Raw genomic sequence first — 19,273 nt, 5'->3', positions numbered from 1 at the left:
TCTACCACTACCATATTAAGCTTTTCTGTTTAAATCAACAGCATTGGACTTGTATTCTGGAATGTGATGGCAGGCATTGGTAATTTTATAAAAATTTATTATATTTGTCCTTTAAATTAAATTTACATCAACCAATTTTGATTTCACGTTGATTTTCGTGCCCTTTAATAGATTTAAAATACGGTTCGTGTTTCTTTAAAAGCCTGTAAACATTCTCACAGCTTCCGGGTCATGCTGCATTCACGCGCATTCCACAGAAGGGGGAGGGGGTGGTTCGAGGCAAGGTAAAAAAAGTGGCGTTCCCGTTTCATTCCGAAATAGTTCACCAGTGTTAACGCAAAGTTTACACTTTTGTTCCCTCACGTATGTAGTTTCAATTGGAGATATTTACTTACCAAAAGAAACTGCATGAATTGTGCAAAAATGGGCTGATTTTTTCCCCCCGCTGTCAAATTTTCCAGTATTTAAGATGTGATGTTGGCTTTAAACCGATAAGACATGAACGCAACGCGAAGGTCAACAAATGTGGCTAACGATTAGCTAACTGCAGCTTATCCACTGTTGCTCGTGGAAAGCCGTGGATGAATGTGCGTATGTCCCCACTTTGTTCTAAAATAACGAAATATAAAAACATACCTTCAAAATTAAAAGAAGTTAATTTTATGTATTTTTTATGTATTCAAGTTTTAATTGCAAGTCTTAGCTGAGTTGCCCGAATTGACATTAGCTAGCGCCAGTGTGACGAAGTTTAATTTTTTTTTCTAGCGAGTTTTGATGATGTTGTTGCCATAATACTACGTAAAATATCCAAAAATAAAATATAAATCTTTCTGCTACGGTATTTTGGAAACTCATTCAGCGGCCACGTATACGAATCTAGATAGCAAAAGCAGGCCGGTATTGTTGACTTGTGCTGATAATAATATTAATAACAATGTATAATTTTTTGAACTACTTTCAGTAGTGATTGAAGCTGAAATCGAGCATATGTATGATAAGTGACCACTGCCACCACGCATCGTATTCCGTTTTTTTCATATAGGATGGCGTCATTTGGCTGGAAGAGGAAAGTTGGGGAGAAGGTGTCCAAGTCAGCGGTGCAGCAGTTTGAGGCAGAAGCAGAGAAAGCTGTGGATGATGGGCCAAGTCAGGACCCCGAGGTGGATTGGCTGCACGCTATCAAACGACGGCGGGAGATCCTGCTGGAGGACTGTGCTGCCAAGAGCAAGAGACTGAAGGAGGAGGGTGCCCTGTTGGCTGAGCATGGCAGGTGAGAGTGCTTGGCGCAAACACATTCTGACAGGCACACAGAAACATTCATTACAGTACACATACAGTAGGGTGACCACCGTTTTTTGCACTTGTTGACATTTTTTATTCCACCATTCATTAACTGCACCGAGAAGGCGTCGTTTAAATATGTTAAAGTTTTCTTTAAGCAAACAGTATTATTAAAGTTCTTCATGACTGGGCCAAGTGTCCTCTTTTTTGGGAATCAAAATATGGTCACCCTAACATACAGTACTGTGCAAATGTTTTAAACCACCTCTAATTATTTGTCATTTATTATTTCTTTATGCTTTGCTTAGAAAATTAGAAATGGTTGTGGCGATTTATTGAAATGTGCTAACATAAATGGAAATGCATTATATAGGACAGAAACAGTTTGTATCGTTAGTGTAAATATATGGTATGATCTCCTTTATTTTTCAACACAGCCTGAACTCTTTTAGTCAAGGATTCTTGTCATTTCTTTAAGTGGCCTTCAGGAACAGTTCTCCAGGCTTCTTGCAGGACAAAGAAGGCTCTTCTTTGGATGTTAGCTGCCTTGTTCTGTTCTTTTTCAAGGTGACCCCACACTGCTTCAGTAATGTTAAGGTATATACTATGGCATGGGTGTCAAACATAAGGTCTGGGGGGGGGGGGGATTGGCCCAGCAAAGACTCCAGTCCAGCCCCCTTGATTGCTTTGGAAAATGTGTAGGAGGGCATAAATTTTTGGACTTAACTGTATTTTTATACCGTTTAGGTTTTATAAATATGGAACAGTCTGGGCAGTGAGTTACCAGAACCTTTTCTGCAATTCTACACATTTATCATGTAGAAAAACTTAATTGTGCTCCTGAAATTGCACTTCTTTTATATATTAAGATATCTCAGAGATTAAATGTGTAGTTAACCGTCTTTACACTGACAGAAAGTGGCGTTTCACTCGTCCGGCCCACTGAAGATCAAAGTGGACTGCATGTGGCCCCAATGTAAATTTAGTTTGACATCTCTGGGCTATGGTGAGGCCAGTCCCTAACTGATAGTGCCCATTGTCACTGACTATCAGTCCAGTTTTTGTGTAATCTGGGATACCTCAGTGTGTTGTCTTCATTTTCCTTCCTTAATAATGGCTACTTGAAAGACAGCCTTCTACTGAGACCATTTTTGATGAGACTTCAGTGAACAGTACATTGATAAACATAAGGGCCAGATGTCCTGTGTCTGGTTTCTGGTGGAATCTTTTCCAGTTTCTTAAGGAAATTACTTTCAGATACTATTCATCTGCTGTAAATATTTTTTAAGGCCTGTCTCTTCTTATTTGTCCTCCACTTTTCTCAAATTCTTTTAAGAACGCACTGCAGACCATACCAAGATATAGAAGGTTAATAGCTCTTTAGAAATCAACCTTGTTGGAACAAAAATATTATTTTATACGTGTCAGTCTGTGTTATCTTTGGCACTTTTCATAGATTCAGACAAAGAAACGGAAACAAATTGTGTTTTTTGTTACAAGCTGCCAGTAACAAAGTTTCTAAAAATACAATTTAAAATTGGTTCTTGGCTAAGTTGTCTGTTATATGTAGACAAAACACACTGGTTAATCCCTTTAGTTAGGTAACTTTTGAGTGTGTGAATGATTTGTAGTTCAGTGTTAAAAGGTTTAAGAAACAAAAAAATCATTCCTCTGAAAATAATCAGGTACAGGGACTGGACTGAAAATTAGTGAAAAAGCTGCCAATGTCCAGAGAAAAACTTTGAAAGACCCTCAGAAAGACAGGACAACTATTTTTACTATTTTAGACCACTTTAAAAAATTACAAGAAAGCCTGATTCGTTGGAAGCAAATAATAAAGAAATGAGGGGTGGCTCAAGTATTTTGCACAGCACTGCAATTCAATAAAGCTGTAGTTGTTAATAAAATCAGACAATAGAAATCCAATATTTGTGCAGCTGTTGCCTTGACACAAACAGCCAGTGGTGAAAAAAAAGGCTGTATACATAAGCCGCGTTCTTTCAAAGTAATTTTCCACACTGTGTGCCAAGTAGGATTACAGCATGAATCATATTTGTATTCTGTGGTAATAAGGGCATCCTGTCAGTGTGCTGCTAGATTCCCTTGTGAAAAGTTCCAGGAGAACTGTCAGTTTCAACATTTTTCCCTCCTCAGCTTTGCTGTTAGTAAGAGTCATGTTACTTCAGATCCTCTCCAGAGGAGGGCGGCATTGTACAGAGAATAAAGACATATCGAACACAGTTTATATATTTCTGTTGGCTTTCTAGTAAAGATTTACATTAAAACATATTAAATCCAAGGGCACGTGTAACTTAGAAAGGCATCTAAGTTTGAAGTTTTCTTTGTATTTAATTTAATGGCTTTTCTGTGAAAGGTCCAGCACATGTTTCAGAAGTCAAAGAGCATTTGTTCTTCTCAGATCATCTGGTCAGATTATCTCTATTTAATATTGGAGGGGAAAATAAAAACACAGCAGCATTATTTAAGCTTTTCAAACAGAGCAGGGATTTAAAGGTTTAAATCTTCTCAAAGCTCTACTGTCAGAGTTCCCGAAGTAAACTTTAGAACTAATGTTAGACTGAGTAATAGCAAGCAATGTGGTTAGTTTAAGAGAGCTTTTTATTTTATTTTAAATGCATACTAAGTATTTCGACTCATTATTTTTTTTCTTTTTAAATAGATACAGATATTACAAAAAAATAAGGCTCTTTCAGAAGCTGTTTTTATGTTTGTTTTGCGATAATTGACCTTTTTAACCAAATAACAGTCACATCGTGAAAGCTTCCTAGTCCAGAAGACGTAATGCTGTTGTCCACAGTGACTGCCTGTAATTATATTTGTGAGGAGAAAGTGGATTTTACTGAGGAAATTATGTCTTACTGCTCCATAATTGCAGTTCAGTGGTTTGAAATGGTGTCTGGTCGAGGATGTCAGCCACAAGTTTTGTTCTTTTCTTTTTTTCTTTTCCCTCTAATAACATTGACCTGTGATGTCAGCCTGATATTACAAAGGTTTAGATGTTTGTGATGTAATTGGACAGCTCCCATAGTACCCGCTTGTTCTGTGAGCAGAATAGTAGGGGGGTTATGTCTTGCCTGTTTTTCTACAGTTGTCTTTATGTTAACATCTATTTGCTACATAAAGGTTTTACCGTACACAGTTAATATTTATGTTTGCCATAAATGTATTTTGTATTGATATTTATCTAATTTTATTTCCTGTTGCCAAATATCCATATACAATGCAGGTGCTTTAAGTGGATTCCCTGCCATAGCTGCCTTAAAACACTCCTTTACCATCATCATTGCCATCACTACATCAGAGCTTATTAACTGAACTGATATAATATTAACAGCTTTGCAGTGTTTTAAATATCAAAATTGCTCTATTGTGATACTATTGTGCATAATGTGTTGCCATACTTCAGCGATGGCTCAGTCACACACACAGAGTAAAAATATGACAGCAGCCTACTTAGTAGTTGTTTTTTTCTTTAAATTTTATTATTAGTAGTTTTTATTAATTTGGCAACCAGTTGCAAGTAGATGTGGTGACCAACTGGTCACCCAGAGTCTCAGGGTTTAAAACTCTCAACTTGCGGGTGACCGCTTTCAGCCTAAAGGCGTCTGGTGGGAGGCAGTCTATCTCCAAACAGTTGGGGTCTGACTCAGACTGACTGTAGTTACTCTGAAACAAATAGAGTGGCAGACAAATAATTACCATCTGCTGTATAAATGCAGTCAGATTGCCATCATGTTGGAATTAATTAGAGTCCGTGTGCGCCGATGAGCGCAACACCATGTCTGGAGTACAACTCTTTGCAGTAGGGGAGTCGATTCAACTGGTTCCATTTTGGCTATATTCTTATATAAAAGCAAGGTTGCCATTCTGCAGCAACTATATTACTATTTGTGGAGCAATTTCTAAATATTTGTTAACTCCATAAATAGTTAATATGAATTTCTTTTTAATATGAATTGTAAAAATTGATGGTAACAGATTTGCAGTTTTTCCTGGTTTATATCAGTTAATTGCTGCTTTATGACAAACCGGTTGCATATTATTGCCAACTTGATCTCATTCTGTGACAAACTGACCGCAGTTTCCATCTTATTGCTTTTTTATCATCATGTTGATGCACCAAAGTTTCTTTGAAGGCAGCAAATGACTGCCAGTGATTGAAGACCTGATTCCTGCTTTTGAAAGAACCATTTCAAATCCAACTCAGCTGCAAGTTCTTTGCACACGCTCAGATTAATTTTGGGAAAAACTAGGGATTTCCCTAGTGTTACTGAAACATTAGTTAATTTAAGAGTAATATAAACTTCCCACTAACACAGTAAATGTCATGCTTACCAAAGAGTTTTCTGTAGTTTGGGCTGTTGTTGCCATCTTTAGAAGATTAGCTGCCTTGTCATTGTTGCACATGTATGACTGGGCTCACTGACACATTTATTCACACACTGCATATGTGTTTAAAAAAAACTAAATGTCTGCCTCATAGTGAAACAATCATCATTTCAAGGAGGTTGCATAACAAACAAAACATGACGTTTAAGATATATAAGGTAAAATATGTGGTGATAGCTCATCTTAGGTATGTCTATTATTTTTTTATTTTTAAATTTTGTCCAGCAAGTCGTGTTTTCTCAAAAGCAGACAATGCAAGATATGATATTTGAAATCTCTTTGAAATGGTCAACATGTTATTGTGTAGTAAGGATACGAGGGTTTCTTATGATAGGAGCATGCTGGGATTTTTTGCTTTCTTTGGACAGTAGCGTGTTAAATGATCTCAATGTTCCGTCCTCTACTGTATTTTATAATTTTCCACTCTTTCTTTAAACTAATAACGAGTAAGCACTTACATCATTCATATGGTATTAGGCTATGAGCAGAGGCATTATAAGAGAGACATATACCACTAAAGGAAACACTTGTTATAATCTGTGGAAGAAAAGATAGATTTCAATGATTCTGTGTATGCAGTTTTTATGTTAATTTATATTATGTTCCAAAATAGCTGCCCAAATAATTGACTTTCTTAAAATTAATACTAGTTACTGTGCCATCTCTCTGACCCGTCTTTGACTGATGAACAGTTATGATGCCACTAGAAGAGCCATTTTTAGCTTGCAGGCTTCACATGGTTTATAGCTCATTGCTTAATTTCCTCATATGATTTTGCAGTATTTTTTACTTCGTGTGATGGAAAGATTTTCACACTCCTTTAGTTCCGTTTCCTCACTGTTCTCTCTGCCTTTTGAATGGCAGCGGCATGTTTTCTGACTGCAGTCTGAACTTTGTAGGTGACCTCTACTTGTCTCATTGTGTGATTTTAATTGCTTTTGATTTTCTCAGGATATCCATCTCCATAAAGCTATAAAAGGTGTCAATTTGACACATATATTGTAAAACCCAGAACGTCACCTCTTGTCTTTATCTTGATCAGGAAACTAGTGTTGAGTCAATATTGACCAGAGGAAGAGAGTTCCTAGAATCGGCTGGAGCGTATGCATATGTGGTGAAATACCTGAAGACTGGTGAATCCTGGTATACAAATCTATGCAAAGCAGTAAACTATGGTGGTGACAGCTGCTTGGAGTGAGGTTCTAGAGAAGCTTAATGTGACTTCATGCAAATTCTGCTATTGTTCTGCTTTAATGTCTGGGAAGGAACTAGTAGACAACGTAATTAGCTCATGCTAAGAAACCACTAAGGGAGATTTTGGTTTACCGTTTGTCTGTTCACTTCAGCTGACCTTTTTCTGTTCATGTAACTTGCTGCAGCCTGTGTGCACTCTCTGCTGCTGGAAGTGGGCAGATGTTGTGGTGTACACATGCAGCTTTATAGTTTTAAGAAATTCTTTGTTCTAGAAACCCCCCCCCCCACTTTTTCTATTATAAAGATGATAAATGTATTTTAGGTTTCTTTGTTTTTTTAAAAGGCAAGACAAAAAAGCACAAAACCAACCATGTGGTTATGGTTGTAGTAAACAAGTGAAACATGATACAGCCATGTTAGTAATAGTCTGGTTTTCTAATCTTTTAGGGAGTTGCCTGAAAGAATAGAAAAGTAGGGCAGAGGCAGCTTTCAAATTAGGTGGCATTTCTACAGCACGCAACAATAGAAATAATTAGGGTAAAGTGCTTTATGATGTCCACAAGCATGTGGACCCATGTTAGTTTGCATAACATATCAAATCTCAGGGTGGAGATGGTGAAACTGGGTGTCTCATTTCACTGCTTTATGTTATTTACTGTTTGAATTGATTGCGCTTCAGTGCTGCATTACCTGCAGAATTTAACTTCAGCAAAGTTCAATATGAACCTGTGTTTAACTTGGTGCTGTGAGCCACGTCTGGATCTTTGGTTTTGTGTAGGTTGGCAATATTTAGATTGGCTTTGTGTAAATTCAAAGTGAACACAGCAAGCATTCATGGTTCATAAATGCATGACTATTAAGAAGTGCATGTGCTTTACCTATACGACTCTGATTATAGATACCTGAATCCCACTTTTCTCAGTTGGATTTGAACCACAGTGTGTGTTTTCTTCAGGCACTGGGAGGCCATCAAGAAGTGGGATGAGGCCATTCAGTTGACTCCCGACAACCCACTACTGTATGAAATGAAGTCCCAGGTATATCATTAATTATATTCTCTAACAGACATATTTTCTCCACAAACAGTGGTGGAAATAATTAGTTGATCCCCCACTGAAGTTTGTTCACATCTTTGTAAGTGAGCAATCTCAAATTTTATGATAGTTTTATGTTAATGGAGAGCGACACAATATCAACCACAAATCCAGAAAAAACCCATTACATAAAAGCTACACAATGATTTGCATGTCATTCAGTGAAATTTGTTCCCATACAACTCAGCCAGAATTCTGGATCCAACAGCAATCAATTATAGATCATGGGATATGATTATAGGCCTGCACGAGACTGGAATGGGCTACAAGACCATCGGCAAGAAGCTTGGTGAGAAGATGACAGCTGTTGGTCGTTCTTCTTGGTTTGGAGCTCAATGATATTTTCTTGCCTCATGAGCTGAGGATGATCATGAGAAAAGTTTTGGATCACCCTAAAACTCCATGAAAGGAGCTTGTTAATGATCTGAAGATAGTTGGGACCACAGTCTCCAAGAACGCCACTGGTAACATACTAGCAGACCAACAGACCCGCCATGTTTGGAGGAAGAAAAATGCTGATTATGACCCAAAGAGCAACATCCCAACAGGCAAGCACAGAGGTAGAAACATTATGCTTTGGGACTGTTTTTCTGCAAAGGGCAACTACAGGGCGACTTCATGTGAGGGGACAGGGCAATGCACCGTCAAATCTTGGATGAAAACCTCCTTCCCTCAGCCAGAACACTGAAGATAGGTCTCAGATGCATCTTCCAGCATGACGATAAGCTAAAACAAACCACCAAGGCAACAAAGGAGTGGCTAAAGAAGAAGCATATTAGGCCGTGGAGTGGCCTAGCCAGTCTCCAAACCTCAGTCTGATAGAAAATATGTGGAGGGAGCCAAAGCTTTAAGTTGCCAAACTGCAGACAAGAAACCTAAAGGATTTAGAGAGTTTCTGTAAAGAGCAGTGGGCCAGAACCCTTCCTGAGATGTGTGAAACTTGGTGACTAGCTAAAAGAAATGTCTTACTGCTGTGCTTGCCAACAAGGGTTTTTCCACCAAGTGCTTACTCAAGTTTTCCTTAGCGATCAAATAATAGATTTTTTTAAATTCATTCTTATCAGTAACAGCCCTAAAGAAATGTGATCTTAGTGCAATTTAAATATAATTTATTTTCACTTGCGTTGAAATTGCATTTGAAAGAGATCACGGTTCCAGTATGTATGGCTTGAATCTGACATGAGTGCAAAACCGTATTTCATTTGTGAGAAAATGTACTTTAAAAGGCATATGTGGTTAACATTGTCTTTAACCACATGGTTGAAACAGCTGCCGCATTTTGTTCTGCTGTTTCCTGATACACTGTAGAATTGTTGTGAGATGCGAAACCTCAAAACTTTAAAGATGCTGTTTTACACTTGGAGTTTTGTATTCAGTTATGCCAGTAAACCAGGTTGCAATGTCAGAGCTGAAAACAAAACTAGTGCAGAATTACCAAAAACGGCAGTGACTGTGTGAGGCTAGCTCCACAAGTGGGTCAGTTCTTGTAGAACTTTACATTATAATGCCCAGCTCAGCAGTAGAAGTAAATATGCACAGTTAACATTAGCTTTCATAATATAATCCATAGCCAATATTTTTCAAGCAACTGATTCAGTGAAATTGCATATCACGATGGGCATGCTAGGCATTACCTAGGTTAATCTGACTCATTAAACTAGCTCCTTCAGTGTTGCCAGTGTAGCATTTAAATTCTATTATTAACACCTAACTTAACACTGCACCTTCTGGTCCAGTTCTGCCTTTTAAAAAATGCACCAAATGCTAATCTTGAGACTTAAAGCAATAGTCCACAAACATCAGTCTTTTATATTCAGTCCATGGAACCCATAGTTAAAATTTTCTTGTTTAGTCGCATAAAATTTCAAAAATATATTTTTTGTGATATCATGGTGTTTATCAGCAATGATAAATTACTGAGAGCTGCCAGTGGCCATGGCTACATAGACCATTTTTTTACTTTTACTTTTCTCAACTTTCTTTTCCTCTTTGTTTTTATAATTACTCTTTCTTTAGGTATTTTGGCTGCGCCTCAGTTCTCCTTTTCTTGTTACACAAGAAAAGTAAAGAAGTTGTGGGTGTAGTCTCACAAACTCCATTATTTCCTCCATTATTTCCATAGTCATTCACATCTCACAGAGTACTCCATGCCTAATATAATATCATCCATTATAAGAAATTTGAGAAGGAAATCATTAGAGAAGCATTTATTAGGGTATTGGGAAAACACCGCAGCATGATTTTTTTTTTTCCCTCTTTCCAGGAATGACATGAGCTATGGCATAAATTCAAACTGTCCTCGTACCATTTCTACTTGGATTGGGCTTCAATGTGTTTGGACACATGTACACCCCACTTCACCTATTAGTATCCATTAGCACTGCTGATGTTGTTCACAGTCGTCAGACTGAAAATGCGCTGGTTCTCATCAAATGCCTATTACTGGCCCAGATGACGAGTTTGGTTACAGTGACTCTGGCCTTTTACTTCCTCTCATCACGTTCTTCCTGTTTAATTTAATCTGTGCCACTTGTGTCCTGCCACTTGTATATGTGTGTGGCTGAAATCAGTCCAGTTTGTAAACTTTTTACTGCGTCTTACTGGCTATAAATTAATGATTCCAACCTTGATTCCAATGTGATGGCTTTGAAGCCATTTTGGTTTGCGGCGTTCTGACAGAGACATTGTAGGTATTCCTGGCGTATCAGTGGGTATCAAGCTATGGTATTAAAGCAGTCTTTGTGTTGGTGCATCCTGCTGTACACTTGTGCTATTCTCACGTCTAAGTCTCATGTTGAAATGTGATTGAAAAAGGAGGAAGTAAAAGTAAACCTGTGTCTAGCAACAGCAAGAGCATAAATGTACTAACAACTACTCAGTTTAGTTTTATTTTTGTCAGCATAGCTTTGCTTTGCATATATACAAAAATCATAAAAAACAATAAGGCTATTTTTAACGAATGGGCATTACCAGCGAATGCAGAAACACCACCGCTAAAAGTCAGAGAACCTCTTCAAAAATAGTTTTCGTTTATTATGCAAATACATGCACAAAGTTGTCAGGTCTTGACTTCAGGCATGACAAAAGCAAAATCGAAAAGGGCCAGCGTCTGAATAATTGATGACTTTATAATACAATGTTAAAGACGTTAACAACTTCAGTTTGACACTGTTAAATGTGATCGCCGAAAATGTCAGTGAATTGGAGAGAGAAATCTTGTGACCATGAAGGTGCTCTGCACTGTACTGTACTGCAGGACTAGTGGTTCAGTGAGTCACCACAGAACAGTCTGCAGGGAAGGAGATATCAATTATTTACTTTTAATATGGTGACTGACCAGATCAAGCTGAAAATAAAATGGTGTGATATATGAAAAGATATAAAGCAACAAAAAATAAATAAATAAATGAATAAATAGACTACAAAACGTAAGCAAAGACAGTTTAAAGCCTGTGTACTTTCTGACCTTAATGATCTTTTTTTCTCTCTGTGATTTTGTTGCTGTTTTGTTTATGGCATACATGCACTGCGACATCATCTTTAACCTTCTTTGTTGTCAGGTGCTGACCATTCTGCAGGAAGTCTTTCCAGCTGTGAAGGCAGCAGAGATGGCAGTGAAGTTCCGGCCATTGTGGTGGGAGGGCTGGCGGACCTTGGGTCGGGCACAGCTCAACTTGGGAGAGGTGGACCTAGTGAGTGTATCTGGCAATGCGTTAAAAACGTCCTGTGAAGGCAGGGCTGCAAGAAAATGCAAATAATGAATGGTATTTTTAAGTCATAACTACTGCAGACTGACCTCCTTAACCACTAATCCAATTCAGGGTCACGGTGGGGCTGGAGTCTGTCCCAGCTTTGATTGGACGAGAGCCAGAGCACACCCTCAACAGTTCACTAGTCTATCACAGGGCTAACACAGAAAGACAGAAAATCATTCAGGCTGATATTTGCAGTTTTATTAGGTTAGTTTTACCTAACCGATTAACCTTATCTTCTCAGTGTGAGAGGAAGCCAGAGTACCTGGAAAGAACAGGTGCAAAGAGACGACTAGCATGCAAATTCGCATGGAAAGGCCTCAGGCTTTTGGCAGATCCTGCTGCCACTCTAGGCGTTCTACTCTGGTGTTTCTAGGGTATTTAAAAGTAGAATGAGAGTCCCAGCCTTCAGCTTTCAGGCCCCTGCTTCTGAGGAACCAGCTCCCAGTTTGGATTCAGGAGACAGACAAGACACCCTCTCTACTTCTAAGATTAGGATTAAAACTTTCCGTTTTGATTAAGTTTATAGTTAGGGCTGGATTAGGTGACCCTGAATCCACATTTAGTTATGCTGTAGTTATGCTGTATCAGTAGTGTTGCATAACAGTTGATGGCTTTTTTTTTCTTAGGCAGTCACTAATGGTCTTTACTGGAAGGATTAATTTTTGCATTTGATTTTGCAATAAACTACGCCTGTTTATGTAGGTGCTTGTAAGTCAGTTGTCTCGAATTTGGAGGGCTGTTAAGATGGATGACTTATTGTGTTTACGATTACTTTTTTGTGAACTTTGTGAGACAAAGCGACTCTATGAAAGCACACCCAGGTGCCTGGGGCTTGGACGATTGCTTAAATTGCCCCAGAACACGCCGGGACCTGTGGGTGTTCGAAACTTGCAGATCACAGTTCTGCTGCTCGGCCCTTTTCAAGCCAAACAAACAGGGGTGAACTCAGAACGCCTTCAGCTAATGTTGCTCCTACACGCCCCAGAGCGGGAGACCTGTCCTGTGGTACCAACAACAACAATAGGAAGTGTTGAAAGTTACAGCTAAAACTAAACCAAATATAGACACACCTCCCTCTGTAATGAAGCTTTTGGGAAGGAAAAGAAAAATACGGCACATCTATTTTTAGCTTGACTTGTTCAGTCGAGTTTCAAAGCTTTGTATGCACCGACATGTTGGAGTAGCACATGTTTGTGCAAATGCGAACACAGTGATTTCCATGTTTCCTCTCCATGGCTCTGCTCTAGCCCTTCCCTTCTTTAATTATTATCCCCTGCAATGCAATTCAAGAAAAATGCATAGTCTCCATGCTTGATTTGCGTTTTAGCATAAAGTTTGTTTGGCCACGAGTTTTATAGAGAAGACTGATGATTTTTTTTTCCTGCAGTAGCATTTCTTCAGTTGAAGGATTACTTTCATTTTAAAAGGTCGATTTGGCTCTAGTTGATTCAAGATTATACTTGATGTGTTGTTTTAGGCACAGACAGTTGCACTTTTTTCAGAAATCTTATTATGATTAACCTGTCATCATCCTTGACAGCACATGTTATTTATGTTACAGGTGGGGAATGTTAACATCAAGTAGTTATGATAGATTCCCATCAGGAGATTAATGCAGGCTAGCACTTCAAGCATGAAAAGCAATCTTCAGACCATTTATCTTATCCTGTAAAGAATGGTGTTTTAATGAACAAGTAGCAATTTTCTTTTTTCTAATTTTTACTTTTATGGGAAAATGGGAGGTCAGACAGGAGTCTCTGTGGACTATCACATTCCCAGGCAATAATGTGAGAGTAGTGAGCAGGTGGTAGAGAGCCTGGAGAGGTGGAGTTATGCACTGGTGAGAAGAGGAATGCAAGGTGAGATAGATGTGGCAGTTAAGCTTCAAGGAGCAGAGATAATAAAGGTAAAAACATTTAAGTACCTGGGGTCAACCGTCCAAAGCAACTGACAGTGCACAAGAGAGGTGAAGAAGAGTAGAGGCAAGGTGGTGTGGGTGGAGACGCGTGTCAGGGGTGATTTGTGACAGAAGCTAGAGTTAAAGGAAAAGTTTACAAGATGATTGTAAACCTTCCCATACATCACAGCAATCTCTTAAAAGAGATTGCTGTGATGTATGGTGTGGGGGCAGTGGCACTGACAGAGGTCAGGATTGGTACAGATCAGGATGGACAAGATTAGAAATGAGTATAGGGACTGCTCATATAGAGCTGTTTGGAGACAAAGTTAGAGAGCCAAGGGTGAGATGGTTTGGACATGTGCAGAGAACAGATATTGGGTATATAGGACAAAGGATGTTGAAAAGAGGAAGACCACGGAGAAGAATCATAGAATTAGTGAAGGAGGACATGCAGAAGGTTGGTGTGACAGAAGAAGATGCTAGAGATTGATTGGAGGCAGATTATCTGCTGTGGCAAGCAACAAGAAGAAGAGGAAACCAGGCAGCACATTTCAGGAGTGATGTGTGGTCACATAGATAATTATAGACCATGAATCTTTCTGTTCAGTATAACTATTAACGTTCAAACTAATGTGCGAACCCATCCCACAGTCATATAAAAGTTATTGAGCTCCTTTTAATGGAACGATCAATCTGTCCACAATGAAGCTTGTGGTTGTGCTCATTACAACGCTGATGCTGCAATCACCTGCGGCACTTAGGACAGTAGTCCTGTTTTCTGAAATCTTGTATATGTGCCCTAAACTCATGTCATTACTGTCCCTGCAGGCTGTGAGGTCATTCCAGATTGCCATCCACCAGTGCCCATCAGAGCGCACCCTGTGGCAGGAAGACCTTACCTGGGCTTGGAGGTTACAGAAGCAGCAAACGGCAACCAAGGAGAAGATTCGGCAAGAGGAGGAGACTCAAAAAGAGATCCTTAATGCCCCTGAGCTCAATCAGGACTATGATTTTGAGTCTGACGAAGTGCTAGCTGCTTGTGTGGCCGTCGCTGAGCGACAGACACGGTATGAGGAGCTAAAGAGGACCGCTGTAATCATAGATGCTGAGGGGAATGTAAAAAATGTACTCACAGGGGAGGAGGGATCAGCGGACTCAGCCACACCATCAAAGGAAGAGTTTGTCAAAGCAAGAGGACTTTGAAGTAGAATATAAATGACTTTCAAGGTTCCGCTTTTGTTTTTTTGTTTGTTTGTTTGTTTTTAGGAATAAATGGCTTTAAATATAAGCATTTAAAGCTGTGGCAAAATATTCCTGTTATCAGAGGTAAAGATGAAAACTAATTCTTGTGAATGTTAATATGTAAAAATTAAGAGAGTTGAGTTTTATTCATGTATGTCTGAATCCCATTCATGTAAATAGTAGTGAATGTGCATGTGATAATTACGCTGTACCTTAATGTGGTTTCAGACGGCAGTAAAAACAGCCTGAGGGTCAGATTTCAATCTGTGCAGGTCCGTTCATTAATTACTGAGGATTCATCCTGATATTTGTGGAGATATAAACTTTTTTGCTTCTAGTTGTGTTTCAAAATAATGTGGATACTTGAATTGAGAGATTTTAAAGTAAAGTACAGAGAAAATTCCCAAGACTTGTGGTTACCTTTTACTCTTGAGGTGTCTGTGAATATGATTGTTTGTGAAATAGGATGTGTGTTAAAACATGATTTATGCTCAGCAAATTGTCAGTGAGTAAATAAACAATGAAAAATTTGTTATAGTTGTGTTTCCTGCAGTTTACTTTAACTGGAGAAGACATTTATTATGTACACTACCAGTGAAAAGTTTGGACACACCTTCTCATTTAATGGTTCTTCTTTAATTTTTACTGCTTTCTACATTGTAGATGCATACTGAAGACCTCAAATATATGAAGCAAGATATATGGAATTATGTAACAAAGAAAATTGATAAATAACTGAATAAAAACTGTTTCATATTTTACATTCCTCAAAGTAGCCACCCTTTGCTTTGTTGACAGCGCTGCAAACCCTTGGCTTTCTCTTAATGAGCTTCGTGATGTAGTCCCCTGAAATAGTTTTCCCCAAGTGCAGTCACATAAACCATCAAGCGCTATGACGACACTGGCTCACATGAGAAGGCGAGGACCGAGAGTCACCTCTGCACCTGAGGATAAATTTATCCAGGTCACCAGCCTCAGAAATCGCAAGTTAACAGCACCTCAGATTAGAGCCCAGATAAATGCCACACAGAGTTCCAGTAGCAGACACATCTCTAAATCAACTGTTCACAGGAGAATCAAGCCTTTATAGTCAAATAGCTGCTAAGAAGGGAAAGGGCTGTCCAGCCAGGTACCAACAAGGTGTACCTGATAAAGTGCATGGTCAGTGTATTTTATGATCAAGGCACAGCTCTAAAACTCCAAAAAAGAGCAGATTTTGTCAGTACAGAATTTGTATGCCTCCAAGGGAGGGGCACATCTGTGAAGTCTCACCTGATTAGCTGGAATATCTGATTCCAAGAAACTGTTGGAGAAGTTATTTGCAAAGAACAGTCACTTCCCTTTTCTTGTCTGGATTGTAGAAAGGGAAGGGAAAAATATTCATTAGGAAAGTGAACATACTTGTAGCGTTGTATTTGAAGGTAAACTGCATGTTATTACCTGATCAGACAGCACCACAGATGGGTAACGTAAACACGAGGTGGTATATATAAATTGATTCTCAGTGGTGATAAATGTCAGCGCTTCAGATGGCTGACAGGAACACTGTGTAATAATAATAACAGGAAAGATAAAGTGCTAACACTTTTTGAAATAAAGAAATATGGCAAAGAGAAAAAGAAGACATTTCTACAAACTTCTGAAATATGTACATATACTGTATAAAAAAAGATTACATAAGTTGTGACACGCTTGTCTGAGACACACCCAAAAACATTGCTGGTGCAGCTGTTGTTTTTAGAAGTTGCATAATAAGATGAATGGAGGTCACCCGTGTATAATCAGGGTGCGCCAAGTGATTTTAAACACACATGTATTTGGATGGTTCAAATGCTGGTCAAGCCGCGTGTTCAAATTCAATGTAAATCCAAACTTTCCAAAAGAAATAAAAGAGAATGAAAAAAAAGTAACTGTACCTCCTACTTCACAGATGCCTCAGCATTTCTGGGACAAGTCAAAACTTTTGTTTTTCTAAGAGTACGGCTGCTTTGAAGTTGTTCTGACGCCGTCAGGTATGTACTGGCTACTGGCTTTTTCCTACTCTTCAGCAGAGTTTTGGGAACTTTCCCCCCCCATTCTTACAGTGTAGCTCAAGGGATAAAGTCAATCTCCCACTTCATGTTGCGATCAACAGTCTCAACAGTTATTGCGTGGTTTTATGTGAAGCTGTCTGCAAGGCAAGTCATCCCTGGAGGAAAACCTGTAATGATTTTGTTCATCTTCTGACTTTTCCTGAGGACCAAATGCCATGCACATTGGCACATAAAGCATGATGAATTTTATTTATTTGCTGAATACACTTGGGTACCAGACAAAAAGTCCTACAGATTAAGATAACTCTTTTTACTTTTTCTCTAGAACAAGTTATGTGGGTTCAAACAAAGGAGGCTACAATGGTTATAAAGAAGTGATTGTTGCTGCCAGGGCCGTTGCTAGCCATTTGGGTGCCCTAAGCACAAATGCTTTATGGTGCCCCATACCAAAAAAAAAAAAAAACATTAATACTAATTTCTCAGTGGAATTTGTTTAATTAAATAACAACAAACATGACAGTTAAACAAATAAATAAGGTTAAAGGAGGTTAAAAATACTGTTACAAATAAATACTCAGGCCCCTTTGGAAAATTAAAATCAGAGCTGACATTAAAAGGACCTCTCCGCACAATTTCAACACGATCAGCATCTACAATGTGAGCTGGCCAAAGAGCAGGATCGGTTGAAGGGGCACACATGTCTCCACAGTGTCACTTTCTGATAGTCTCTCAGTGACAGGACTCTCAGTGGTACTTGTGTATGGAACTGTACCTGAACTGGTGGTTGATGGTTCTTGTTCTTCTTGGCTAGGGATTGTTGCAGGGTCTACAATGGCTGGTGGTTGATGTCCAGGGATGGCACTACTACTGGATGGTTCATCCTGTCCTTGAGATCCTCCTTGAACATATTTAAGCATTGACCCTGCATACAAGAGAAAATATTCAGGGATTTTACAGAAATACAATTTTGAATTTGAATCTACAGTGAGGCCTACGAAAAATTGCATTATAAGACTAATAAATTAAGTAAGTCACTGGTACATTTAAAAATTACTAACTATATTTTACATGTATAGATTTTCATAATGGCAAATGGCAATATAAACATGCTGTACATAATTTGATATAAATGCGCAAGTAGGAAATCTATATTACTGGAAGATATAGGTTTCATATTACACTGTAATATGAAACCTATATCTTATTTATGCCGCATAAATAAGATATGCGTCTTTATAGATATCCTGAAATGCAGCAACATACAAAGTAATCTTGTCTAATCTGATAATAATACTTGACTGCATCACTGACCTATCCCAAAGTTAAGGTTAATCAGTAGCATGCATGACGTTAGCCAGCTAGCAACCTGAGGAGGGAAATGCTAGTCTCACGATTGCTAACGTTATCTGAAAACCGTCAATTGAGTGACCATGATGAGTTGCTTTTAGTAGTCCATTCTATATTCATATCCACAACGTAAACAAACTACCCAACATCAATCATTTGCAACATTTGTTAACACAGTATGAACACTGCTAACAGGAGCTATCACAGAGTTGACGGACATGAGCGTGCAAGCAAGGGCTACAATAATGAACTTTTTATTGTTATTATTTAAACATTGCCTTACCGGCAAGCGACGCCTGAGTTTCATCACGCTTCCTCTTCTTCTTTCTTTTCTCCGCTCCCGACTCCTGTTGCCGTTTCGAGGCCATGTTCAAACAGGTGTTTACCAATACCGAATTGAGGCATTATAGAACAGACCACTGGGAGTGGGGTGGGGGGCACCAGGAGGAGACTGGAGACAGGGCACAAAGCAGATTCACCCCTTTTCTCGGGAAAATTGTTTTATGTTGCTTTTAGTATTGTTTAACCATATTAATGCATATGATATTTATAGTATTAATATGGTTTACTTTTTTTACGACCCTGATTTTTTTGGTGCCCTACCGGCCATTTGGTGCCCTACGCAGTGTGCGTTATGTGCGTTTGCGGAGCTACGGCGCTGGTTGCTGCCATGGGAAGGCTTAAAAGGACATTTTAAATCAAAGTGAAGTCCATCATTCCACAGTGAGAATTATTCACAGTTACCCATCTTCTCAGGAGCAGATATCCCCAGGGGTGCCAGAAGAAACTCTCTTATATCTAAAAAGAACATGCCAGCACAGCTTAAATTTGTAAAGTTGCATCTGAACAAACCAAAATGGAGATATTTGGCCATAACACACATATCAGCACAAACACCTCAGACCAATTGTCAAGCACGGTGGCGGAGACATAATAATTTAGACTGATTTTACAGTCACTGAGTCGACCATGAACTCCTCTGTATACCAAAGTATTCTAGAGTCAAACGTGGGGCTA

General features: G+C 38.8%; 1 protein-coding gene and 1 long non-coding RNA gene across 4 annotated transcripts; one reads left to right on the top strand and one right to left on the bottom strand.

The window, feature by feature from the left end:
• Positions 1–215: 215 nt before the first annotated feature.
• On the top strand, positions 216–15,637 carry ttc33 (tetratricopeptide repeat domain 33). Of its 3 annotated transcripts, XM_039614461.1 has the most exons (6): positions 295–363; positions 462–587; positions 1,043–1,270; positions 7,841–7,922; positions 11,540–11,671; positions 14,463–15,637. In XM_039614461.1, coding segments are annotated over exons 2-6 (819 nt in total). In that variant the 5' UTR covers positions 295–363; positions 462–585; the 3' UTR covers positions 14,838–15,637. The 3 variants fall into 3 exon arrangements, with proteins under 3 accessions (XP_039470394.1, XP_039470395.1, XP_031610495.1); XM_039614460.1 differs by lacking the exons at positions 295–363; positions 462–587 and adding an exon at positions 216–284; XM_031754635.2 differs by having other exon boundaries at positions 315–587.
• On the bottom strand, positions 11,587–17,737 carry LOC120440934. The gene is made up of 4 exons (XR_005613640.1): positions 17,682–17,737; positions 16,317–16,421; positions 16,149–16,226; positions 11,587–11,717 (listed from the first exon to the last, which is right to left on the bottom strand). It is a non-coding gene; the product is annotated as an uncharacterized LOC120440934 (long non-coding RNA).
• Between the last annotated feature and the right edge of the window lie 1,536 nt (positions 17,738–19,273).

This window comes from Oreochromis aureus, linkage group 7, assembly GCF_013358895.1.
Source record: "Oreochromis aureus strain Israel breed Guangdong linkage group 7, ZZ_aureus, whole genome shotgun sequence".
In the NCBI taxonomy this organism is placed as follows: Eukaryota; Metazoa; Chordata; class Actinopteri; order Cichliformes; family Cichlidae; genus Oreochromis; species Oreochromis aureus.
This window is presented reverse-complemented; position numbering and strand designations above follow the sequence as displayed.